General features: G+C 39.0%; 1 protein-coding gene and 1 pseudogene across 5 annotated transcripts in view; one reads left to right on the top strand and one right to left on the bottom strand.

Moving 5' to 3' along the window:
* Rnf111 (ring finger protein 111) overlaps window positions 1-26282 on the top strand; it is a 73824-nt gene that overhangs the window by 35950 nt on the left and 11592 nt on the right. For 3 of the 5 annotated variants that reach the window (XM_057767792.1, XM_057767789.1, XM_057767790.1), the window contains exons 3-10: window positions 2517-2643; window positions 6274-6437; window positions 7436-7630; window positions 13459-13778; window positions 16097-16352; window positions 21380-21728; window positions 23814-23939; window positions 25515-25641. In XM_057767792.1, the coding sequence (XP_057623775.1) occupies window positions 2517-2643; window positions 6274-6437; window positions 7436-7630; window positions 13459-13778; window positions 16097-16352; window positions 21380-21728; window positions 23814-23939; window positions 25515-25641 (1664 nt within the window). The remainder of the gene's footprint in view (window positions 1-2516; window positions 2644-6273; window positions 6438-7435; window positions 7631-13458; window positions 13779-16096; window positions 16353-21379; window positions 21729-23813; window positions 23940-25514; window positions 25642-26282) is intronic. The other 2 variants (XM_057767791.1, XM_057767793.1) reach the window with 1 other exon arrangement.
* LOC130872610 (DNA-directed RNA polymerases I, II, and III subunit RPABC4-like) lies at window positions 16726-17453 on the bottom strand (annotated as a pseudogene).

Genomic DNA, 26282 nt, shown 5'->3' with positions numbered 1-26282 from the left:
GCATACATATAAAGAGAGCACTTATACACATAATATAAAAATAAAAACAAGCAAGCATGTGAAACATCAATCATTTATCAGAGGAAGCATAAATCCTAAAAGTTAAAATGAACCCTGACATTTTTCATTTCAAGGGAAATTATTTTAAAATAGTTTTGGGTTTTTTTTTCTGTTTTATTTTTTTGTTTGTTTTGCTTTCCAAACAGAAACAAATAAGGCCTGGAGAGATGGTTCAGTGATTAAGAGCATTGACTCCTTTATAGAGGACCTAGGTTCAATTCCCAGTAGCACGTGTATATAACTCTAATCTCATGGGATCTGACCCCCTCTTCTGGCCTGTGCAGGCAAAACACCTATTCCTGTAAAATAAAGTAAGTTTAATGCACACAATACAGAATTATAAAAGCACTTAAAAGCATAAAATAAATTTTCAGAGTTCTCATAATTAGTGCTCAGAAGTAATAACTGTTAAGTTTTTCTCTAGCGGAAAATATGAAAATATGCAGAGATAAATAATGAAGGTCTTTTCATATCAGCATGCACAATTACTTATTCAACAATTGTACAGTTCCTGTGCTTGAATGTTTCATAGTTCAACCAGCTCTTTTTGATGAATATTTTCAATATAAACTTGCATACCTGTGTAGTTATATCTGAGTTAACATTTGAAAGTGTGTCATAGTTTATATATACTAAAATGTTACTAGCTGCTGTACCAAGCATTCCCACGAAAGTGTCCAGTTCCTCTGCTCTCAACAATGGATGATGCCGTGAAGGTGGTAGTAACTCCAGCCATAGTGCAGTTCTAAGGGTTTTATGTCTCTCATTTAATTCTGTGTTTTCTAATTATAGCTGGTACATTTGGAGAATCATTTTAGAATGGCTTATAATTCAGAAGAAACTGAAATATTGATGGGACTTAATTCTGTATTTAAAAAATTTCCACCCTTTCAAAGAATTGAGTTTCTTGATTCTTTGGAGGTGTTTGTGTTTAATAATGTCAGCTTTATTGGGTGTAATTTATATGTCAGTTCATTCAGATGTGCTTTTTAAATCTTAAACTGTAAAACTGTGACCACAGTGCAGCTTTAGAGCGTTTCTGTTAATTCTGTCACCTGCCTACTGCTTTTGTAACTTTCTGTTTCTGCTTCTCCCCTCAGCCTCATGCAGCCTTTCTTCTTTTTTTGCCAAATAAGATTCGCCTTGTCTGGGTGTTTTGTTTAAATGAACCGTAATATGTGGCCCTTTCTATGTGCTGTCTGACTCAGCATAAAGTTTCAAGATTCATTTCTGGGCCAGCAGTTAGTTTCTGCATCCACATATGCCTTATCCAGCTGATGACATCCGAATTGTTTCTCGTGGTTGGCTTTTGTGAATATGTTGTCATGAACAACTGGGTAAAAATCTCTCTGTGTGTGTATTTCTTGATTTCTGTTGGGTATTTTATAAAGTGAAAGAAGCCAATCATAAACAGTCAGTGTGTCATTCTAACTATGTAAGTCATCTGACAACAATCAATTTTTTTCTCCTTTTTGGATTTTTTTGAGATCATGTTTCTCTGTGGAACAGTCCTGGCTGTCCTGTACAGTCAAGTTCTTAAACACAGTAGAATGGTGATAGCTGGGGTGTTGGGAGGGAAAGGGAAGGATGCCTTCCAGTTGCAGGATGGGCAGGAGATTGTTCACAACAGTGGGATAACTACCCAGTGCAGATGAGCTTGCCCACAGTGACCATGGCTCTTAAATGCCACACTCCATTTCTCAGCCTTCACAGTAAAAAATCCTGCTGCCTTAATTTTAATCACCTACCAGTACAGATGTTAGCTAAAAACTTCAAGTTATGTGGCTAGTAAGGTTTCTGTCACAGTTTTGAGAGTAAGACGTGAACATTTTCTTCTTGTGATTTTTTCCTTGCTGCTGTATACAGTGTCCTGATTGGCACAGCTTCCTGTGATTCCTTCAAAACTGTAGAAGGAATGGCAAACAAACCCTGAGTGAGAGCTCTTGGAATGTGGTTCCAGTTGCAAGCTTATGCTCTTTACACACCCTCAACACTTGGTCATCATTCCCACCCCAAGTACCTTCCACTACCAGCTGCTCTTATTCCCTTTCCTGTCTTTTGCTCTATACTTAACATTTCTGAAGTTGTGGCAGTTTTGACTCTTTTGGCTCATCTGTTGACTCTTCAACAACAAAAAAGAAGTGCTGTATAATTCTCCATTATTTTCATATTAAGTTAATAGTTTTCTTTTTTCTTTTTCTTCTTTTTTTTTTTTTTATGGTTTTTCGAGACAGGGTTTCTCTGTGGTTTTGGAGCCTGTCCTGGAACTAGCTCTTGTAGACCAGGCTGGTCTCGAACTCACGGAGATCCGCCTGCCTCTGCCTCCCGAGTGCTGGGATTAAAGGCGTGTGCCACCACCCGCCCGGCTAAGTTAATAGTTTTCAATGTCAAGATAAAACTTTTGTTTAGTGATTAGCCTACACACGCCTCTTAAATGTTTTGCCTTTTGTTTTCAGGAAGTATTGATGAAGATGTTGTGGTGATAGAAGCTTCCTTCACTCCCCAGGTCACTGCCAATGAAGAAATTAATGTTACCTCAACTGACAGTGAAGTGGAGATTGTTACAGTTGGAGAAAGCTATCGGTGAGATTTTTTTCCCTAGTTGTATACTTGAACTTTTTAGATAAATCTTTTTGAAAAATTTATTATGTATATTATACAGTGTTCTGTCTGTGTGTATGCTGCAGGCCAGAAGAGGGCACTAGATATCATTGCAGATGGTTGTGAGCCACTTTGTAAGGACCTGGAAGAGCAGCCAGTGCTCTTAACCTCTGAGCCATATCTTCAGCCCTTTATACTACCTTTTAAATGTAGATATTTTAACATACTTGTTACCCATTCCTTCTAGATTCTCAGCTGGATGATAATTGTTACTAGAGTACTAGTTTTAAAGCCAGGCTACTTTAAATTCACCTGGAGAAAGTAAGGCTCACTGTTGCAAACATTCTATCCCTTACCAGTAGAGCTAGAGTCTTAGGGGCTATACTATTTTTATCATTACCCCATTTGCTTTAAATAAAAAGCAATTTTACTTAATATTTTAAAAAGTGGGGTTTAATTTGTAACGCTGGAATTCATGAACTATGGAGTTTAGCTGTGAGTAATACATAAATATTGGGTATAATTCTGAATTTACTTATTGATATAAAAATTGCCCTTGTTACTTGCTTATTGTTCTCATTGATATGCATGGAAATTGTGCTATTATGTTATGGTGTAGTAGGGAGTCCGCTTGTTAGTTTCCTGGCTGCCCAGACTTCCGAAATAACCGCACCAATTACTTAAGCATATGTGAGTAGAAAGAGTTCATTTGTTTAGATAAATATCTGGACATGCCATGCCTCTTTTGTAGAATTACTTCCGACACCATGGCCCCTTGTCTGAAAAAAATATTTGCCCTGTGCTTAAGGTGATGCCAAATATTAGTGGTAAAGAATTACTTATCTAATACACCAAACTAGTCTGTGGATGAATATTAATTTTCATATTAGAATGTCTTTAGATGTTCATTTGAGGATTGTGTATGCTTTTCTACTTGCTACTCCCATTAGAGTATGGCTTCTCATGGCAGGAAAGTTGTTTTTTTTTTTTTCTTTTTTAAAGAATAATATTTTTAAAAATGTGAGGATTATTTTTTGTATAGTTTTTGCCTGTGTGCATGTATGTGCTGTGCCAGTCAAGGCTAAAAAATGTCATCTGGTTCCCTGGAACTGTAGTTACAGAGAGCCAGTAGGACAAACCCTTGTCCTCTGTAAGAACAGCCAGTCCCCTTAACTATTGAGTTATTTCTCCAGTCTCATCCCCTCGATTGCATTCTAAGTGATTTCTTCAAACTGAGGAAATTTGCACTTTACAGTGTGTGCCATAGGCTGTCACAAGTATCCTGCCACTGCTCCAATTCAGTTTTTGTGTGTTATCTCTCAATTATTAGAAAGTAAGACTTGTTTTCCTTGTGGAATTGAAGGTGCTTTTACCAAACAGAAACATTCCTTCAAGAGACAGTGATCTTGAAATGAACCCAGTCTCATGATACTTAGTTTCTTTTTATTCTCTGAGGTACAGTTTGTCGTGGTTGGACTGGTTCTTGGCCCTGTATAAGAGAATACTTCTTTCAGTCTTTCCTGTTAGGATTTAACAGTTGCCACTATTATAGTGGCCTTGAAGACCTCTGCGACATTGTTACCTTATGTTTGGACTTATGCTCTGTCCCTTAGTCCGTCTGTCAGGGTAGGCGTGGAGCTGCCTGCTATTGACGACTTCCATACTCACCATAGATTCTGGGCTTCTCAGTAATTGTTTTCTTAATTTTTTTTAACTTAGATTATTTTTATTTTTTATATTCATTTTATATGTGTATTTTGTCTACATGTTTTTATGGGCATCATGTGTATGCCTAATGCCCACATAAATCAGGCGAGGATGTTTGATTCCCTAGAACTAAAGTTTCTGTGAGCAACCGTGTAGATGCTGGAATTAGAATCAGGGTCCTCTACAAGAACAAGGAGTGCTTTTAATTCCTAAGCCATCTCTCCAGCTCTAAGATTATTTTATTTGTGTGTGTGTGTGTGTATGTGTATGAGTATGTGCACTTTAGTCAGATACTCAGAGAGGCCAGAACAGAATGTCAATTCCTTTGGAACTGGAGTTACAAATAGTTGTGAGGCACCTGATGTGAATGCTAGGAATCAAATTCGGATCCTCTGCAAGAACTGCAAGTTCTCTTAACCACTGAGGCATTTCTCTAGCCCTTTCTCAAAAAAAAATTTAATGGAGATATTTGTCCTCATAGATTATTTTGTTTTAGATTTATTTATAATGATGGCTCATGATGTGCAATGCTTTCTCATGCATTATCTTTGGTTAGCTTGTCTTAGGAATTGCCTTTGTATTCCTGTCTTTTCAGAATTTTAGGTCTTGAATTTACTTTTCAACTTGTGGGCTCTAGCATTGTTAAGGACAGTTTAGCCCACTTTAAATTTGATATTTTTTTCTTAATGGTGACACCCCTGCTTAACCTTGCATATTAGTGGATCTGGCTCATGTTTGCCATACATGCCGATGATAAACTTACAATACGTGTAGTTTTACACTTTGTCTGAGCAGATGGAAAATACAAACTCCATAGCAACTTTTGGTTTATTTGCCCTCCCTTCTCTCTCTTCTCTCTCTCTCTCTCTCTCTCTCTCTCTCTCTCTCTCTCTCTCTCTCTCTCTCGTTTATTGAGACAGTTTTTCTACGTAGCCCTGGCTATCCTGGAGCTCACTCTGAAGACCAGGCTGGCCTGACTCTGTCTCCCAACTGCTGGGGTTAAAGGCTCATGCTACCAACACCCAACAATTTGCCTCATTTTGCAAAAACAGATTAAGGACTGGAGGGATGGCTTAACCGTTAAAGGCTAGACTTACAACAAAAAAATAAAAGAGCAAAACAGATTTAGTTGTTTCACTGAAGCCTTAGGTAGGGTAAGAATATTTTCACCATCCCTAAATACTCTTTTGTCATATTTTTTGAATATTCATCATATTTTGAATCCTTAGAAAACATCTAAGTGCCTGCAAGGGATTGAGAAAAGTACAATGCCATTCACTTAAGGTATTTAAGGTTGTGAGTCAATGCTTAAAGTAGTTTATATGAGCAATGCTTTTTGTGACTCACAAACTCATAGATTAGCTAGTGACTTCATCTCTGCCAACTCCAGGAACTCTCTCTGCTGTCTTCTGTGTATTACGTTAGGATAGGACCAGAAGCTTGGCTTGGCACAGGGTTCCCAAGGTTAAATTCTGCAAACCTAACCTGGGACATGATTATACAGACATGACTGTGTGTATCATATTTGGGATTTGTGTGTGTGTTCCCTTATTATAATGAATACCTTGGGACATTCCTTACCATTTATGGTAATATTTAAAATCCAAGTGGATATTCAAAGCAGTGGTTACCAAGAACAGCGTTCTGATCTTTTCATATACTTGAATGGTTGATCTGATAGCATCTCTTGTCTGCTTTGGTCATCTTGTTGGTGGCACCTTCATTCAGCGGTTTATTGAGTGCCTGACATTGCATTAGTCATTGATTTTAATTCAGTGACTTATTTCTTGGGAGAAGTCTTGTATGAAGAACTTAAGTGCTTTATAAGAAAAGCTTGTGAAGTTTTAGAGCGACTGAAAAAAAATCCATCCTTTATTTATATTTGCTAACTTGATGTCATTTAAGGTCTCGTTCAACCCTTGGGCACTCCAGATCTCATTGGAGCCAAGGTTCAAGTTCGCATACAGGTCGGCCACAGGAGCCTCGGAACCGCAGTAGGATCTCTACTGTTATACAGCCCCTGAGGCAGAGTGCAGCAGAAGTTGTGGACCTTACTGTCGATGAAGATGGTAAGTTGGAGTTGTAGCTGCTGGGTTATGAAGAGAATTTGATAAAATATCTGAAATGATCATTTTGTTATCATATGTTTGAAGTTTATCTCATTCATAATTTAATTTTTATGAGAAAGTATTAATCAGTGTTACCACTCATAAAATCTATATTCATTTACATTTATAAAAACTTTCAGAAGACATCAACATAAATATTAAGAGTTATAGCTAATGTTATAAAAATGGTCTGTGTATAAAGGGTGATAATGAGGTGCGTTATAAACGATCACATTTTGTCCTAATAGTTCTTTGCAGAAACACCTGTTGCCTTCTTAGTTTTCCTGGTGAGGACATGGAGAATGGTTAATAACAGTGTTGTCATGCTGTGCTCAAATCAGAAGCACTGGCTGGGCAGCCTGATCTTGGGATTATGCTGTGCCAGAGAGTGCACTTGATGGTTTGATAGTCTGACCACGTGGCCCAGCAGTGGAACTTGGACTTCGCTCTCACTCTTTTCTTTGTGATACAAATAGACCAGAAAACTTAGGTACTGGAAACTTTTTTTTCTCTTAGTTCTAGGGATCAAACCTAGGGCCTCACACATGCTAGGCAAGCACTTTACCACTAACATACACTCCTAGTCCTACTAGAAAGCTTTGAATATCCGTTTAACTAGATTATATAAGCACATCTTGGGGTTTTTAAATATAGTTCTTATCTTTCAGTGACATTTCGGTTTGATGTTTCATGAAAGCTTTCTTTACTGTGTGTTATACTTACTAGGAAGTTTGTTCTTAATGCTCGTATCTTTATTTTAGTCATTATCATAGTGGCATTAACTTGTTCATATGTGGGGAATGTTCCTATAACCAACACTTGACAGGCCATAATAGAGGAATTCTGAGACCAGCCTAGCAAGAGACTGTCTCAAACAGGAAAAATAAGTTGCTAATTCAAATTAAAATCCATTCTTTAATCTGCTGTGAAAAGCTAAGTTGGTGTTTTGTGTTTTGTAGAACCTACTGTAGTACCAACCACTTCTGCCAGAATGGAATCACAAACTACTAGCGCTTCCATTAGCAATTCCAATCCACCTACCTCTGAGCAAGCCTCTGATGCTACTTCAGCTGTGGCCACTAGCCAGCCTTCCACAGTGTCAGAGACTGCAGCTACTCTCACAAGCAATAGTGCGGCTGGTTCTTCTGTGGGCGGTATGTAAGAATGTTGGTACTCTTTCACAGTGTCGCTGAGTGTATTCTTAGACTGTGAGGTACTCCTGTGAGCAAATCATTGTGTATTATAATTACACTGTGATATAATACTTTTTTTTTTTTTTTTTTGTTTTTTTGTTTTTTTTCGAGACAGGGTTTCTCTGTGGCTTTGGAGCCTGTCCTGGAACTAGCTCTTGTAGACCAGGCTGGTCTCGAACTCACAGAGATCCGCCTGCCTCTGCCTCCCGAGTGCTGGGATTAAAGGCGTGCACCACCATCACCCGGCTTATAATACTTGAATTTAATGTGTTGTATGTCACCAAAATAGTTTAGCTCAACTAAGAGAACTTGAGGAAAACCAGGTGGCTGATAGGGAACTCATGGACAGCAAAGCAGAAGGTAGATAAATTAAATTTCATCAAGACTTAAAGCTTGTGTATCAAAGTAATACCAAGAAAGTGAAAGTCCATAGAATATAAGAAAAATTATTTGTCAGTCATGTTTGATAAGGGTTCGCGTTCCCAGAACACATAAAGAACTATGAAATAATAAAAATAAAACGTAATTTTAAAATAGACTAAGGATTTGAAAAGATAGTTTACAAAGGCCAGTGAACAATGAATCCCATGCGCAGTTGATTAATGGTATGAGATTAAATCAATGTTGACATACATGGTTGCATCATACCTACATAGGTGTCCATAATTTAAAAAGAACAAACAGAAAGAGAGTCACCAGAATGAGTCATAGGTAGAGAAATTGGAACTCTGGTGACATGCTGGTAGAATGCAGGAAGATAAGCTGCTGTGAAAACCCTGACTGTTCCTCGTGAAGTTCCAGCACTTATACTCCTAGGCATATTCTGAAATTAAGATGGGGATAGTTTTCAAGGTTTCAGTGATGTCATTCTACTTTTGTTGCCCCTCGTTCTTCTGGCATTATAGATAAGAAACATTGCTTAACCCAAAGGTCAGAAAGAACTCTTTTCTGTTTGTTTGGCTTGAGCCCAGGACCTCAAATATACTGAGTGTGTTTTCTATCGCTGAGCTATATACCCAGCCTAAAGAGTTTTGTATTTTTATCTCTGATTATAGTATTTCTTATGTTTCAGTTAGCAGTTATATTGCTGGCTCTCTTGCTTGCTTAAGGCAGCTTGATGTCTGTCATGGACAGTGTTACAAACAGAAACTTTCTAATAAGGACAAATCAGTAGATGCTATAGCTCATAAATTGACTATATCACTATTTTTAATGAGAACACTTCATGATGTAAAATACATTTTACTTTTTTTTTTTTTTTTTTTTTTTGGTTTTTCGAGACAGGGTTTCTCTGTGGCTTTGGAGCCTGTCCTGGAACTAGCTCTTGTAGACCAGGCTGGTCTCGAACTCACAGAGATTCACCTGCCTCTGCCTCCCAAGTGCTGGGATTAAAGGCGTGCGCCACCACCGCCCGGCAATACATTTTACTTTTAATTCTGATAATATCTCTGTGAGTTTCATTGAGCAGTCTGGAAAAATTACTTAATGGCTAGATTCAGTAAGACTTTCTTTTCTGGAAAATTGAAGACAGAATTGAGAACTATCCATGGAGAGATTTCCCAAGGATGTCTTTCATATACCATGGTCTCTGAAAAGAAATGTAGGCAGAAGCAAAATGGACTTTAATTTGTTGAGTGCATATTTTACTTGGCATAATACATATATATTATATATTTGAACCATATCTTAAAAAATGTGTATGAGTGTTTGTCCTGCATGTATGCCTATCACCACATGTTTACTTGGTACCCATGGAGACCAGAAGAGGTCATTAGATCTCCTGAAACTGGAGTTATAGACAGTTGTGAGCTGCCAAGTGGATGCTGGGAACCATATCTGGGTCTTCTGGAAGACCAGTCAGAATTCTTAACACCCGAGCTATTGCTCTGGCCCCTCTTAGGTGATTTTTTTCTTTTCTTTTATATGATTTTATAGTATCATTTAATACTTAAAAATGCCTTGATATTGACATTGCATTTCTCAATTTTATATGAAATCTCAAAGTCAAATATTTTGATTGGAATCAGTAGCATCTTTCTTCATTCACTTCTCTCTAGTAGTGTTAGTAGTCATATTCCTACCTCCATTTCATTATCACCCTAAGCTTTAAGTAATTAAGTAATTTCTTTTTTATTTAGTTTTTTTTTTTTTTTTTTGTGGCAGGGTTTCTCTGCGTAACAGCTTTAGCTGTCCTAAGAACTCACTCATGTAACAGGAGGAGTGGGCTGCTTGTCATCCTGGCCGCCCAGCTAGCTTAACCCCCGAAATAATCACACAGAAATTGTATTAATTAAATCACTGCCTGGCCCATTAGCTCTAGCCTCTTATTGGCTAACTCTCACATCTTGTTTAACCCATTTTTATTAAATCTGTGTATCACCATGTGATTGTGACTTGCCAGTAAGATTCTAACCTACGTCAGTCTCAGGCAGGAGATTCATGGCCTCTGCCACTCTGCTCTTCTTCCCAGCATTCAGTTCTATCTACTCTGCCTACCTAAGTGCTGCTCTATCAAAAGGCAGTTTCTTTATTCTGCCAATGAAAGCAACACATAGAAAGAAAAGCCTCCTACATCATTTCCCCTTTTTCTGTTTAAACAAAAAGGAAGGCTTTAACGTAGTAAAATCACATATAACAAAACAGTTATCAAGCAAGAATTACAGTTAGAGTGTTTATATCTATTTTATCTTTTATCATAACAAAGGAAAACTATAATAATAACTATCCATTCTTCAACTCCATCAAAGACTCCAGAAGGATATAATATTACCTAAGTAAACAAGAAGTAAGCAACTTCCAAAACTCTAGAAATGACAGAGACATCTCGCTGCCTGGACAGTCACCCAAAGGTTTTCTGTACCGTTGGGGCATCCATCTTCAGCCTACAGGCCCATAGTATCCAGCAGACATTTCCATGAAACAGGAAATTTTAAAGACAGTTCAGTCACTTTCTTCTGTGTCCTATAAACTGTCTCGCAGATTCTTTCATGAAACAGGAATCCCAAAGGATCATCTCACCTTTAGGCAAGTTTAGCAATCATCTCTCTGTGGGTTCTTCATATACAGTTTATGCATCAGTTCAGGTGAGAGCAGTTTTTTGCCCAAATAGCTAACAAACTCCATAAGGAGCCTCTTCGATGCCCATCTTCCTCTAGAAGAAGCTGGTGCTGCCAGGAGCAGACGTGTCTCATTGTCATGAAAAACCCTAAGTTATCAAAACATTTTAAATGCCATATTCTGTAGTCTTTGAAAGATATGAAGAATGTCTGTCTAACTGAAATATATCTCTATATATCTAGAAAATCTAACATGACTACAAGCTTGACTATTATCGATGATTATCCATTAACAACCTATATTTTCTAATTGTACATTACATTTTTAAATGATCTACACAATCACAATACCTTAATCAAGAGCAGAAATATACATATAACAAGATTGACATTAAATTTATATTAATAAAGCAAAATCCATACCAATGCAAATTATTTATCACACTCACTTTGTACAACAGGCTGGCCTTGAACTCAAAGAGATCCGCCTGCCTCTGCTGCTTCCCAAGTGCTTGGATTAAAGGCCACCACCACTGCCCAGCTATAGCTTTTGTTCATGTATTATGTATGACTATTTGTTTTAGTACTTTCTAAATGTTTCATTTTTTAGGTATTAACTTCACCATAGTCTCTGAAAGTTCATTTTGATATTAGACTATACTTGCCATCTTTGAGACAGATATTTGTCCCAGGACAAATTGTTCTGTAGAAACCTGACGGGAATGTCATTTCAATTTCTACTTCCCATGTGTTTCCCTGTTTTATACAGATTTTCAACCTTGAATCACTTAAGCCAGTTAATTAGACTCATATCCAAATTCCTAAATGGTGATGACCAGGTGCCATGAAGGCTGCTACCTCCACAAATGCTGTGTCCCTCAAAGTAGACTGTTGGTAGTAACTCACCTCGGTGTCACGTTGGTTCTCTTTCTTTCCCCTCCACAGTTTTCTAAAACTCTTTCCTTTTTCTCAGGGCTTTCATCCCCCTTGGGAAGGAAATTAAAGAATAAAATTCTTGGGCATGTGCTCCTACAGGACCTGATGTTAGCCTTTGTAAAAGCCTTTGTGTCTTCATGCCTGCAGTTCTTTCCAAGTACCTTTTCCACTACTAATCCACTGTCTGTTAGAATCTCAAGTCTGTGTTCTGTCTCTAGACAGAACATTATGTTCCCCTTGTCTTCGGAATCTTCACCAGTTCCATTTCCTAGTACCTATATAGGTACTCCTGAGTTGTCTGTGTGTACTTAATATGAGTTGTTTTTCATTTTATATTTATTACTAAAATATTTACTTTTCTCTATTGTGTGTGTATGCGTGCACACATGCATGGTGAATGTGGAAGTCACAGGGCAACTTGGGGAAGTCAGTTCTCTCCACAGTTATGGGGTTCCAGGAATTAAACACAGGTCCTCAGATTCAGTGGCAAGTGCATTCACCTAGAGTGACTAAGCAAGCACTATACATCTGGTGACAATCTTCTTGTCTTCTTCCCAGGCCTTTCCTTGGTCCTCCTGTTTCAGAATTGCATTGTTTACACCCATCACCAGGAAGCTGATGACTTTCATCCCGTGATTTAAAAAAAAACAAAAAACCCCAACATTTTCCTTGTTTTAAACTTTATATCTAACCATTCTTGGACCTCTCCCCTGGACCATTCGGGGGTCACCTTCAAACTTACCATACTCAGCACAGCTCACTTCTATAGCATGTGCATGTGCTTGAATTATGCTTCCCATCTGCTGTATTTATATGTTCAGCAAATAGTCATTGAGTTGATACTGTGTTGTCATGTGTTTTTCTCCCACTAGGATAAACCAAATCTTCATTCTAGCATTTTATATATGACATGTGTCCCCTCCATTATAGAACACATAATAAAAAAATAGTAATAATAAAAATAAGATTATAAAAATAAGCAAATGAAAAGATTGGCAGATAGTGGTCCAGTCAGATATTCATGCACTGAGATGGATGGCTTCAAGTACAGGTAAATGTACCCAACAGTCTGCAATGTGGGAAAGTGATTGCTAATACTAGCTGGAGGGATTCAGAAGATCTTTTCCTTTGTAACATAAAGTATAAGAATTCACATGATTATTTCTGAAAATTTATTGATAACAAGTATTAAAAAAAAGATAATCTCTTGTCAGATTTATACATCATGATACATATGCACCCTCTGAAGAATTTGTATTTTCAGAAAAGTCATAGTGGAGACTACACAGAGTTGCGTACTCTGTATGTTAAGCATATGCCACTATCACATTCATATTTATTTTAAAAGTTACATCAAGGGCTGGAGAGATGGCTCAGTGGTTAAGAGCATTGCCTGCTCTTCCAAAGGTCCTGAGTTCAATTCCCGGCAACCACATGGTGGCTCACAACCATCTGTAAGAGGTCTGGCGCCCTCTTCTGGCCTGCAGGCATACACACAGACAGAATATTGTATACATAATAAATAAATATTTTTTAAAAAAAGTTACATCAATTGATTGATTTGTGTATGTGTGTGTGCATACAATTCAGATGACGCTTGAGGTAGTCTTCTCTCCTTCCACTGTGTAGGTCCCAGGGATATAACTCAGATGGTCAGACTTAAGCAGCAAGTCTGTTAATTCACTAATGAATCTCACCAGCCCACTGTCACATTAAATTCTTACTTACAGATTAATACACAGTACTTATTTTTGTGACGTGGTATTTGATCATGATTTGCATTTGTTTCTGTTTAAGATGACTCGAGGAGAACTACATCCAGTGCTGTTCCGGAAACGGGCCCTCCTGCAATGCCAAGGCTCCCTTCCTGCTGTCCCCAGCACTCGCCATGCGGAGGGACTTCACAGAGTCACCACGCATTAGCACATCCTCACGCAAGTTGTTTTCAGCAACATGGCCACCATTTTCAGCATCATCACCACCACCACCATACTCCCCACCCAGCGGTCCCAGTTTCTCCCTCCTTCAGTGATCCCGCTTGTCCTGTGGAAAGACCTCCTCAAGTACAGGCTCCTTGTGGTGCAAATAGCAGCTCTGGTTCCAGCTACCATGACCAGGTGTGTGGGTTTCACGCATAATTTTCTCTCTTTTCTCTTTCCCCCCTCCCTCCCTCCCTCCCTCCCTCCCTCCCTCCCTCCCTCCCTCCCTCCCTCCCTCCCTCCCCCCCCCTCTCTCTCTCTCTCACACACACACACAGACACACACAGACACACACACACATACACTTATGTTGCCTTCAGAAAGAGTTCCCAGTGATGTGTGTGGTGCTGTCAAAGTGAGTATGTCTATAAGTCATATTCTTGAATGCTAAAAGGGACTAATTTATTGAGAATTTTTAAATTAAATCTTAGTTTATAGAAAGTTTAAATTATTACAATTCTGTTCACTTTAGAGCAGTGTTTCTCAACTTGTGTGTCATGACCCCTGTGTGAGGTGGGGGCGGGGGTAGGACGACACTTTCACAAGGGGTTGCATGAGACCATCAGAAAACATGTATTCTTAACAGTAGCAAAATTAGTTTTGAAGTAGCAATAAAAATAATTTTATAGTTGGGGATCACCACAACATGAGGAACTGTATTAAAGGGTAGCAGCATTAGGAAGGTGAGAACCACTGATTTAAAGGAGAGGTTGGCTTAGTTCACAGTTGTCTTATGTTTAACAGTCTGGTACTAATAGTATGAACCCCAGAATCACCCTTTCTGCCTCTCCAGGGCTGAGGTTATAGGTGTGCACTTAACTTGTCATGTGGTTTCTGGAGAAATCAAACTCATATCTTCCTAGCCACATGTGACTCTTTGGAAATAAAATCGTTAGTGCGTTGGCTTGAAGACAGGTATATTAACCACACCTGGCTTTACTTTCTTTGGAAAGCTACAAGTGTACTGAGCCTAACTGGTAGACAACATCTTTAAATTACTTAAGAGTCGGGGGGGGAAAAAGGCAATTCTTGCTTTAGAATTTGCTTTAGAGTAAGATCCTAGTATTTGCTTGGGATTTTATTTGGGGAGTTGTTTTTTAGAGACAGTGTTTCTTTGTGTGCCTTTGGCTGTCCTGGAACTCACTTTGTAGACCAGACTGGCCTCGATCTCCCAGATCTGCCTGTCTCTGCCATCAGAGTGCTGGGATTAAAAGTGTATACCACTATTGTCCAGCGATTATTTAGGGTTTTAACTAGCACATAGTTGTGTATATTCCTCTATGTGGTAATTTGATACATGTATATAATGCATGGTGATCAACAGAATAGCCTGCATGTCCATCACAAACAGTCATCATTTCTATGTAGGGAACTAAAGACTTTTGTAGTTATTCTGAGCTACTCATTGTTATTAGCAAAAGTTACCCTAGTGTGTACTTTGAACTTTTTAAGTCACGTGCTTTGAGGGGAGAAAATGTTAACTTTTCCTAACTCATTATGTAGATCAGACTAGCTTCTAACTTACAGAGATCCTCCTGCCTCTGTCTCCTAAATATCACCATGCCTGGAGCTCCCCCCCCCCCATAAGAGTTTTAGTTGAATGTTATAAAATAATGCGAAAGTTTGGACACACAGGTTGTTCTAATAGCAAGCATGCTGTTCAAGGAGCACTAAAGTTCTGGTTAGAGTTTTAGAGGAAAGCAGGTCTGCTTTCAAACCCTCTTTTGGTCTCAGTTGTGCATAATGTAATAAATAAATCTTTAAAACTTTTTCAAATTATGTTTATGTATATATTCCTACCACATTCATGCATATGTCCAGGGAGGTCATAAAAGGAGCATCAGATCCTCTGGAACTAGAGTTTCAGGTAGTTGGGAACTACATACTGTGGGTGCTGGGAATCAAACCTAGGTCTTCTACAAAAGTATTGTGTTTTTAACTAATGAGCTATCTCTTTAACCCCCAAAAAATCATACAATAACATATTAGTTAAATGTTTATCTTGTATCTTATACTTCATTTAAATAGAACTGATTTCACATTTTATGTGTAAAAATGCTAATTTTAAAGTTTAGGCTTTGTGGGCTGGAGAGATGGCTCAGTGGTTGAGAGCATTGCCTGCTCTTCCAAAGGTCCTGAGTTCAATTCCCAGCAACCACATGGTGGCTCACAACCATCTGTAAAGAGGTCTGGTGTCCTCTTCTGGCCTGTAGACATGCACATAGACAGAATATTGTATACATAATAAATAAATAAATATTTAAAAAACTAAAAAAAAGTTTAGGCTTTGTATAATATTGTCTTTGTGTTTGATTTTTCTCATACAAAGAATTACCATTTCTGAATTATTTGAATATCTGGTTTTCCTAGCGAGCATCAGGGATATTTTGTCATGTGACATGAAATATTTTTATAGAACTTTAGAAAGGTAAACTCTTAATTGTTCTTTATCCAGCAGGCATTGCCAGTTGATCTGAGCAGCAGCGCTCTCAGGACTCATGGAAGTGGGGGTTTCCATGGTGCATCTGCCTTCGACCCCTGCTGTCCTGTCTCTTCTTCCCGAGCTGCAGTCTTTGGCCACCAGGCTGCTGCTGCCCCGACTCAGCCTTTAGCAATAGATGGCTATGGTTCAAGCATGGTTGCGCAGCCCCAGCCCCAGCCACCTCCACAGCCTTCTCTCTCATCATGTCGGCATTATATGCCACCTCCTTGTAAGTATAAATTTTATGGGCAAAGAAATAGACTATGTAAATGAACCTTGTAATTCTTCCATTAATTAGAGTAATCATAGTTTGTAATTTATTTGACTTAAGAATGGGAATTACTTTTTCCATACAGTTGTCTGTGAAGTTGAGATGTATTGAGTGGCACCTTATATTTGTAAGCAAGGAAGCTTTAAGGTATTTGACTTTAGTTTTTAAGAGTAACAGAAGAAATGGGAAAGTTTTGTGATATTTCTAGGCACAATAAAGGAAATTTTATTCATAGAATTCTGAGTTAACTAAGGCATAAGAGAGGGCTGTGACAGAATGACTTGCTATTTGGAAAAAGAATTGTATATTCATTTGTTATGAGCATCTACAGCTACTCGGCATGGCAACTGTAAGGAAATTGGAATCCATTAGATAGCTTGAAATTGATAACTCTCCTTGGGCTATGTAACATAGTACCTTGATTGAGTCTTAGCTAATTATGAAGTTGAAGCTTAACAAATACTTTGTGTAGTAAATACAAAGTTTAAGCAGTTTTCATACTATAAGTGACAAGTAGATCTGTTTTTTTTTTTAACCAAAATTTCTTTTATACAGAGTATAATTGCATTTCTACAAGGTATTATAGGTAAAGTGTTGTATTCATAAATAAGCTAAGTGAAACGCTATACAATAAAAGAAACATCAATGGGGCAAATATAAACATGAATGAAGATTCTCCTGATTTCCCATGTTTCATTGAGCATCAGAACCCACCAATCTGGCTGGGCAGCTGTGGCACACGTTTTTAATCCCAGCATTAGGGAAGAGGAGGCAGGCAGATTTCTGTGAATTTGAGGTCAGCCTATATAAACTATATAAACTGTCTGTACAGTGGGTTTCAGGACAGATAGAGCTGTTTACACAGAGAAACCCTGTCTTGAAAAACCTAAATAAAACCAAACAACCAATCTTTTAGTGCTTCTCTTGAACTTTATTCTGTATCCACATTCTCTGCATCTCATTGGATCCTTGGATTTTACTTCATTTCCAGTGTGATACTCTCCACAAGTATATTATTGGCTGCTGCTTTGGGGATTGAATGTCTTTCTGGGTGTCCATTGTTAGTGCCGCCACAGCTTGAAGAAGCTTCCCTTCTCTGTGGCAAGTGGAGCTTTTAGGAAGCAATTTCAAAAGGAAATTAAATTTTAATGTGTAATCGATAGGCATCTATATACTTAAGCAGATTTTTCTGATTGGTGAGAACACCCATAACTTCCCACGGAAGATGGACTATGGTGATGCGTGCTCGCAATGCCAGCACTTAGAGCTGGAGGCGGGGTAATTGGGATGTTAAGGCCAAGCTGGGCCACAGAGCAAAACTTTCCTTCTGCTTCAAAAAGAACAAAAACTGCTGGACATTGTGGCACATGCCTGTAATCATAGCACTTGAGAGGTTGAGGCAGAATAATATCTAAAGGTTGAGGCTATTCTGGGCTATCTAGTGAGACCCTGTGATGAGAAGCCAAACCAAAACATAATTAAAAGTGACTGAAAAGGAATGGGAATGAATAGCAGGTGGCCTGTATAGGCAGCAGTCTGTGCTTGTTACATAAGTCATCTCTTCGAATGCTCACTGAAGAGTTAAGGGGACCCATTCAAAAACAGAACTGACTTTATAAAACTTGTAAGTGTGCTGTTGGAAAGCTCTGAAAGATGCTTGGTGTGAGTTGGAGAAAGGTGATTAGGAATTAGAAATAACATAACAAGTAACTTCTTTGTCACCTGAGTTCTGGAGCTGTCTGCCCTCTTGAAGAGCAAAGCATTGATTTAATAAAAAAGACTTTTAGAAAAATTGTTTGAAATGTGAAAGTGGGCAAACAAAATAGTTTTAAAAATTATAAACCATTTTGGGAGTACCACCACTCCAGAGGCAGAGGCAGGTAGATCTCTGTGAATACAAGGTCAGGCTACATAGCAAGACCCTACGCTATCTCAAACTAACAAATAAATGATGGAAAAAGATAACCAAATAAATAAATGATGTATTAATATAACCAAGTGTTCCCCTGCCCTCTACACATATGCCCTCGGGTGTGCCCACTGACACACAAATACAGTTTTACGGGTTAAAAAAAATAATAACTTGGAGAGATGGCACAGCTGTTAAGAGCACTGGCTGGTCTTCTAGAGGGCCCAGGTTCAATTCTCAACACGCACATGGCAGCTCAAAACTAACTGTCTGTAACTCCAGGGGATCTAACACCCTCACACAGACATACTTGCAGGCAAGACACCAGTGTATATAAAATACAAATAAATTTTTAAAAATTGAATTAAAAAATGACTTGAAGATAGTCCTCTGTTGATAAACTATAAGGTAACCATACTCCAAACTAGAGCACTAGATCATCCTCAAATGACGGGTAAGGAGAGGACTGTCAGTAAAGTGCTTACCATGCAAGCATGAGGACCTGAGTTCTATTTCCAGAACCTGTGGAAAGCTTAGTATAGTGGCATGTGCCTGTAATCCAAGTGCTGGAAGATAAGGTTTATTGGCCAACAGACTTACGTGCTATGAATCAATGAACCCCACTTCCCAATGTGAAAACCTCTCAACAAATAGAGTTATCCTACTTAGGGTTTCTACTGCTGCAATGAAACACCATGACCAAAAGCAGCTTGAGGGGGAAAGGGTTTATTTGGCTTACACTTGCACATCATAGTCCATCACTGAAGGAAGTCAGGACTGGAACTCAAACAGTACAGAAACCTGGAGACAGGAGCTAATGCAGAGGCCATGGAAGGGTGCTGCTTATTGGCTTGCTTCCCCTGGCTTGCTCAGCCCACCTTCTTATAGAACTCAGGACCACCAGCCCAGGGATGGCACCACCTACAATTGGCTGTGTCCTCCCCCTGTAGTCACTAATTTAAAAAATGCCCTACAGCCCGATCTTAGGTAGGCATTTTCTCAATTGAGGTTCCTCCTTTTAGATAACTCTAGCTTGTGTCAAGTTGACATAAAACTAGCTAGCACAAAAGTTAGTAAGAATGACACTTGATGTCAAACTTTGGCTTACACACACACACTAGTATGTCCATGTGTGCACATCCACAAAAATGTGCAGACAAACTCACTAAAGAATACTGTTCTGCTGGGCATGGTGGTGCGTACCTTTAATCCCAGCAATTGGGAAGCAGAGGCAGGTGGAGCTCTGTAAGTTAGAGGCCAGCCTGATCTACAGAGCAAGTTCCAGGACAGGCTCCAAAGCTACAGAGAAACCCTCTCTTGAAACACACACACAAACACACTTTCCAATGAAATGAAGTTTGGACTAAAATCCAAGGTTTCTTATTTCTGGATTTTTTTTTTCTTTTCTTTTTTTACAGTGTTGATCAGCTTGCTTTGAATTTAAGATTCTCCTTCCTCAGTCTCACCTTTCTAGGAGCTGAGATTGTAGATGGCACATTCTGCATAGATTGACTTTTTTTTTAGTGTCAAGTAAATGCAGGTTTTTTGGTAAGATGAGTATTCCAACAATGACTTTGAAATGTAAATATTTTTATTGAAGATATGAGAGAAAGCATCTTGTTAAGGGCTTACTTTGTTGCATTTTCCTGACCTACATGTCTTATCTGTCTGTAGCACAGGCTGTGACATGAGGTGTGGAAGGCAAGGGCAGCAATAGAAGTGTTGCACACTCGTTTTTAGGGGACTGAGATTCCCTTTCCTCTGTACAGCATTCTGACAGTAAATCATTAAGGGAAGTGATACATGTTTAGGAAGTAGCTGCATGCTTGAATTCCAGCACCTAGGAGGCCGAGGTGGGAGGGTTGCAAGTTTGAAGTCAGTTTGGATTATGTAGCAAGGCAGTGTATCAAAAAAAACAACAAACAAAAAGTTATAATTAATGGAAAAACATTTTCATTTGTATTGTCGTGTCCTGTAGTTCTCCCCCTCTAGTTTCTGGACAGGACAACTGGCTACAGAAAAACAAAAACTCATTTGATAGGCGAATAAAGAGAATTTGGAAAAATGTCTATACTTTTTATTAGAAAACTTCCACAAAGACAAATAGTACTTTAAATAAATAAGAAAATGCCAAATAGACAGTCTAAGAATACAAATCAATAATTCTGGGGAAAAAAGCAAGTGATTAGAAAATAAATTATTTTTCTTATCATATTTACCTTTTTTTTTTTAAATGTGCATTGGTGTTTTTGCCTGTATGTTTGTGTGATGATGCAGGATCCCCTGGAACTGGAGTTACAGACAGTTGTGAGCTGCCATATAGATGCTAGGAATTGAACCCTGGTTCTCTGAGCCATGTCTCCAACCCCTCATATTTACTTAAAAATTTTAGGCCCAGCACTCAGATGGCAGAGGCAGGCAGATCTCCAAGTTAGAGCCCCGCCTAGTCTGCAGAGTGAGTCCTAGGACAATCAGGGCTACACAGAGAAACCCTATCTCGAAAAACAAAAAATTTAGGGGCCTGGAGTGATGGTTAAGAATGTATACTGTTTTCCAGAGGACCCGAGTTTGGTTCCTAGCTCCCACGACCACCTATAATGTAGCTCCAGCTCCAGGAGTTCCAGTGCCCCCTTAGGCCTCCATGGGCACCTAAACATACAGCAGTCACAAAGACACACACACACTACATGTCTAACTAAAAATAATGAAAATTAAATCATTTATTAAATGTTAGGTTGATTGTGTGAGGTCAGTTTATACCTGTGTCTTATAGATGAGTATATTAATTATGGTAACCTTTACAAGGGTGTTTTATCAGCAGCTATCTGTATTTAGGTAATTTTTTCTGATACAAAACTCCTAAGTTTTACTGTAGATATGGTCTGAGAGTGCATGCGTGTGGGGAGGGGGGGGCGAAGAGGGAACAGCACATAGGGATGTCATCTCAGCATTTATCAGTTTTTATCAGGGTATTTTTTCCAGAAATTTTATTCAGTCTCATAATAGATTGTTGTACATTGTAATGCTGTTAATGAAGTAGATCTATATGTATTGACAAGAAACACTTTTCTTGCAGATGCTTCCTTAACAAGACCACTGCACCATCAAGCCTCGGGTTGCCCTCACTCTCATGGAAATGCCCCTCCTCAGACTCAGCCTCCCCCTCAAGTGGATTATGTTATTCCTCATCCCGTACATGCTTTCCATTCTCAGATATCTTCTCATGCAGCATCTCACCCTGTGGCGCCCCCGCCCCCAACTCATTTAGGCAGTACAGCTGCACCCATCCCTCAGCATCTTCCTCCAGCTCACCAGCCGATTTCACACCATATTCCAGCCCCAGCACCTCCAGCCCAGAGACTGCACCCTCATGAAGTGATGCAGAGGATGGAAGTTCAGAGGAGGAGGATGATGCAGCATCCAACGTAGGTCTCATGGTTTTAAGAAAATTATACTTGTTTTCCTTCTTGTTCCTTTGATCTTTCACATATGAAATCTTTTGTATTTTGAAACTAGGTTTCACTGTACAGACCAGACTGTTCTTGAATTTATGAACCTCCTTCCTTAGCCATACACCATCATACCTAGTGGGTTTATGGTCACGTAAAACAAGGCAGCATTACTATAGAAAATCTTTAGTGCACTAGGAAATTACCTCTTTTGTTGTTCTTGGTGGTGGTGGTGATGCTGGACATTGAATCCATGGTACCTTGCCCCTAATTGAGAATTGTCTACCACTGGCTGAGCTTTATTCCCAGCTGGAAAGTTGCCAACCATAAAATAACTTTATTGTGTCCTATCCTGCATTGTATATGTTGACCATGTGAGTGTCTTCAAGCAAATAAGTCTGTGTTTCTAATGATTAATACCAACTTTGATTCTGAAGAACAAAATTGAAAAATGTCTAAGATTTGATTTGATTTATCATGTTATTAACAAGAGGAAAGAATAGTAATAGAACTTTCTAAAACTGGGTGGGCGACGGTGGCACACGCCTTTAATCCCAACACTCAGGAGCAGAGAAAGGCAGATCTTTATGTGTTCAAGGCCAGCCTGGTCTACAAAGCTACTTCCAGGACAGCCAAGGCTACTCAGAGAAACCCTGTCTTTAACAAACAACAAGAAGTTTCAAAAACTGACATAGAACCTGGCAGTTGTGGCACACGCCTTTAATCCCAGCACTTGGGAAGCAGAGATAGGCAGATCTCTGTGAGTTCAAGGTCTACAGCATGGTCTACAAGAGCTGGTTCCAGGACAGGCTCCCAAGCTACAGAGAATCCCTGTCTGGAAAAACAAAAATCAGAAATTGACATGGAAGCTTGGGGTATAGCTCAGTTGGGAGGGTGTTTGCCTGGCATGCTTGAAGCCCTGAATTTAGTACTCTGCATTGCATAAGGACTAGGCATGATGCCCTACTTGGAGGTGGAAAGTAGAGGAGGATCAGAATTCTATTCAAGACCAGCCTGGGCCACATAAGATCCAGTCTTAACAAAGTCTTATTAACCTTCTAATAGTGTAGTCCCCCATATTTATACTAAGAAAATGTTTTCTTTAGACAATTCAGGATTTGGTATTCACAATCATCTGATTTATGAATTATTAGGACATTGGGTTGTGGCCCAATGCACTGTCAATTTTTGTAAATAAAGTTTTATTTAAAAACAGCTTAACTTTTTTATTCACATATTGTCTTACATTTTTGGCATGGCAAAGACCTACCTGGTTAGTTTTCTCATAGATCCTATGACTATAAAACATACTGATGTTTTAATGGTCAGTCTTTATAGAAAATGTCAGTGAAGCCAGCAAGATGGCTCAGTGGGTAAAGGTGCTTACTGTCAAGCCTGAGAACCTGAGCTTGATCTCCAGGGCTACATGATGGAGTGAGAAAACAGATTCCTGTAAACTGTCCTTTAACCTGTCTCCAAGGGGCAGTGTGTGTGTGTGTGGGGGGACCCCTCATATTCTTATTAAAATGATTGAATTTTTTTAATGATTGTAGCAAAATAAAATTTTCTATTATCCTGCTTTATATGTTTATGTGAAGTAGCTAACTGGTTTTTAAAGTTTTATTTCCATTCTGCTGTTCTCCCAATTAAAATACCTATTGTAGAAGTTTTAAGAGAATGCCTAAATTACCATTTTTGTGGAATGTTTTCGTTTTAAGGATCTTACTGTGTAGCCTTGGCAGACCATGAACTACTTATGTAGACCAGGCTAGCTTTAAACTTAAAGAGACCTGGCTGCCTCTGGCTCCCAAATCCTGGGATTAAGTGCTTTCACCACCATTCCTGGAGTCTGGGATGTTATTAGATTGGCGATAGTAGAGTGAATGAGCACTAAGTTTGTGTGGAGAATTTCATGTGTTTTTTAATTTTATGGTACATGTTTATTAGTATAAATTTCATCATGATTATATATTTTCATAATTTTAACAAGTTTTTTTCACATTAAGAAATAACCAATTATTCACTTATTTCCAGTGGTCTTTTTGTGTTCTGTGTTTCCAGGCGGGCACATGAACGTCCCCCGCCCCATCCACATAGGATGCACCCAAACTATGGCCATGGGCATCATATTCATGTGCCTCAAACCATGTCCTCACATCCTCGCCAGGCTCCAGAGAGAACTGCCTGGTCAGTATTTTACTTATTTCAAACGGTGCTAAGCAGCTTCTGGTAAAACTGGGGAGAAATCCCTTATAGTGGAATGCATATCACAGAGAGCAGCTATGTGGAGGGACAGCTCTGCTGGGAGGAACTGTCTGGGGAGTGAAGTCTGGAAAGACAGAGGAGGATCTTGAGTTCTGGGGCAGGAGTCTCCGGAAGCAGGAAAACAGCTGTTGATTTTGTTTCTTTTGTGCCAAGTAATAACTGTGTGGACTGGGAACATTGCAGAATGATAACTCATGTTAATTAGTGTATCCATACCTCAATATTTATCATTTTTCTATGATGGCATTTAAAATCTCCGTTTAAACAGTTTTGAGTGTATATCTATTGCTTTCTACTCAGCCATGAGGAGATGCTGTAGAAATCCAGAACTTAGTCCTGTTGAAGTGAATGCTTGCATCTGTTGATTATAGCCTGTGTTCCTGTGTGCCTCTCCTTCCTAGCCACACTCTTCAGTTCTCTACAACTGTGTTTGACTTTGAAAAATTCTACATATAGTTGAGAAGACTTGTATGTGGAGTTTTCCATCTAGACCTCCAATCAGCTCTGTCCCGCCAGCCACTCCCAAATAACCACAGAGACTTAATTATAAATGCTAAGCCTATAGCTTACGCTTGTATTTAGCTAGCTCTTACAACTTAAATTAACCCATTTCTGTTCATCTGTTTGCTGCCCCAAGGCTCATTTACTTCATCTATTTACTTCCAATCCTATGTGTTCTTTGCCTCCTCAAACTCCCTTGACTCCGTCCTTCTCGCTAACATTTTCTCTGCCTCAAAAATCCTGGCTAGCTATTGACCAATCAGCTTTTTATTAATAATGAAAACAACACATCTTCACAATGTACAGAAGAATTATTCCACAGCAAGGAGTAGAGTATTTCTTCTGTTTTCATTAGTGTCTGCTAAGGTCAGACTCCTGATGTAACCCTGCTTGCCTGACTGCCTTTTCTACCTCCTTGTCATGGTTATGTTTGCTTCACTTGCAGTGTCCACCATTGAAAAGAGAAACCTAGTTTGTTTTGGAGAAGTGAAATGGGTTTTCATTACATTTTCATTTTAATTCACTTGCAGTCATTGCAGCAGCACAGAGTAGGAGTAAGCAAGTGGAGCTTCATTATATACCACGTCTGCCCTTCTTGTGGGGTCACTGCTCAAGGTTTTAGGTGTAGAAGCTCTTGTAATTGTCACCGACACCAAGAACCCAGCAAACAAAAGCCTGGGGAGCATGTGTCACATTCTGATGACCCAACGAAGTCGGCTCTTTTGGTGTGCTCCCTCAGGAGAGCCAGGTTGATTAGAAGGGAGTGAAACTGAATTAAAAAGCTTTTCTGCTTATACTCACAAAATGGAGCTTTTTGAACATTTATTTCTGAAATATACTTGAAGTTAGTAAAATTTAGGGGGAAGGGTCTAAGTTACATTTGCCTTAACTTTATAAGTAAAGAAACATAAGGATTATTGAAATTGCTTCTATTTCTCTTGGCAGTAAAGAGACTGTAAGGAAGGCACAAAGATAACTGCTCTTGCTCTTTCTTAGGGAACTGGGGATTGAAGCTGGAGTGACTGCAGCTACCTACACGCCTGGCGCACTGCACCCTCACTTGGCCCATTATCATGCTCCTCCTCGACTTCATCACCTACAGTTAGGAGCACTTCCTTTAATGGTAAAATGGGAATTTTAAACATTCTGATGCATTTGCCTTCTAAAAGTAACTTTTTATTCTAAATTAAATATTGTATTAAAATATTTCAGTACAGTAGATATTTTGCTAGAATTTAGAAATCATTCCACTAATTAGTTAGATATTGTACTATGAAAAGATATTAGATATGTTGAAATCTGAGTCTGTTGTAAAATATACTCTTGATGTACAAAATGCTGAGAAGTGAACTTTTCTGCACACCGATAGAGATGAACATGACCTGCTGTCACTGAGACACGTGCATCAGTGAATTTGCCATCAGTGGATTGGGTCTGCTTTGATGCCATCATGCTGTTGCTGCTTCTGCTGACAGATGCTGATTGTGTTGCTACAATGTTGAAAAAAATCACTATAAAACTAGCTATAGATGTGAGGAGAAAAGGAAGTTCTCTGTTGTACAGAAGGCACTGTAGAGAGTCCTCATTGTCCCTTGTCCTAGGCTTCTGTGGACTTCGGGGTGCTGCCTTTGCAGAGGTTGATACTGGTCAGGAGCTGTCTAACAGCACCAAGGACTAAGAGTCCACGTAAGCTTGTGTCTCCAGATGTGCCAGCTAGGGTAGCTCAGTGCCAGCATTTGCTCAGCTCTTGTGAGCCTGTATTCA

This window comes from Chionomys nivalis, chromosome 4, assembly GCF_950005125.1.
Source record: "Chionomys nivalis chromosome 4, mChiNiv1.1, whole genome shotgun sequence".
NCBI lineage: Eukaryota > Metazoa > Chordata > Mammalia > Rodentia > Cricetidae > Chionomys > Chionomys nivalis.
Note: the sequence above shows the minus strand (reverse complement) of the source record. Positions and strands in the feature narration are given on the sequence as shown.